This window comes from Perkinsus marinus (genome assembly GCF_000006405.1).
Source record: "Perkinsus marinus ATCC 50983 genomic scaffold scf_1104296961710, whole genome shotgun sequence".
Lineage (NCBI taxonomy): Eukaryota > Perkinsozoa > Perkinsida > Perkinsidae > Perkinsus > Perkinsus marinus.
In genome coordinates, this window is record NW_003205710.1 from 1 (window position 1) to 902 (window position 902).

The 902-nt window shown below is 45.3% G+C and overlaps 1 protein-coding gene across 1 annotated transcript; it reads right to left on the reverse strand.

Moving 5' to 3' along the window:
• Positions 1-163: 163 nt before the first annotated feature.
• On the reverse strand, positions 164-608 carry Pmar_PMAR008262 (hypothetical protein; the record flags this gene model as incomplete). Its single annotated transcript, XM_002772257.1, has 2 exons — positions 164-244; positions 475-608. Coding segments are annotated over 2 exons (215 nt in total), but the record flags the coding sequence as incomplete, so codon positions are not given.
• Positions 609-902: the final 294 nt, after the last annotated feature.

Sequence of the window (902 nt, forward strand, 5' to 3'; positions counted from 1 at the left end):
AATCTGCACGCATGCACATATACAACTACTTACCACATAAAGTCACATCCTCCATTTTCAGAGGAGTTCCGTGAGTTCTGGTATTACTACGTGTATGCAAACACACCAACAGTTAGTATATGATCACTAGGTTGTGTTGGGCTCGGCAGCGCCGTTTCAGCACTCAGCTCCTCATAACTGTATGTGTTAGACACTGCCAGGCCTCGAAGAGAATTTTGAGTAAAGCATATATAATCCAGCGTACCTAAAAATGTCACGTGCCGGGATCGAACCGGGGACCTTTCGATTACCCTGAAACTTCTGCGTGTAATTCGTATAAGTAGCTTCACTATTAACTACAGCCGGATATATCGAACGCAATGGCAATGAGTGGTGCATCTGGTTTACCGGTGGAAGTATACCATAAGGGTCATCCTGGAAAAATAATAAAAACAAAAAAATAGAAATAAAAAATATAATTTTTCTATGGCCTACCGGTATTGAGGAGGGGCTCAGCCGACCAGTCGTGAGGAGTTCATAAACCGCCGATTCCGGTGTTGAATTAAAATCACCACACACGATGACCGGTAGCACTCCATTTTGGCTGTTACTCCAGCCCTGTACAACTTCTAAAGAGGAATCCAAAGGTCCCCGGTTCGAATCCCTCCGACGCCATTTTTAATACTCACCCAGCATGCACATAGCCTGCCACAATTTAACATCCCCGGCGTCAACATCTGCAGTAATATGCGTATTAACAATTCCCAGAGGTCTGCCCCCACACCTGACCAAAGATTCATTTCGTGCCCGCGTGACATGATACAAAACAGGCCCAAAACTTACCGCGAATCTTCCAACAAGCACGCTAAGGCAACATTCCCTTTACTCAATCTATTCCGTTGCTTCGTATTTCGCGCGCCCTG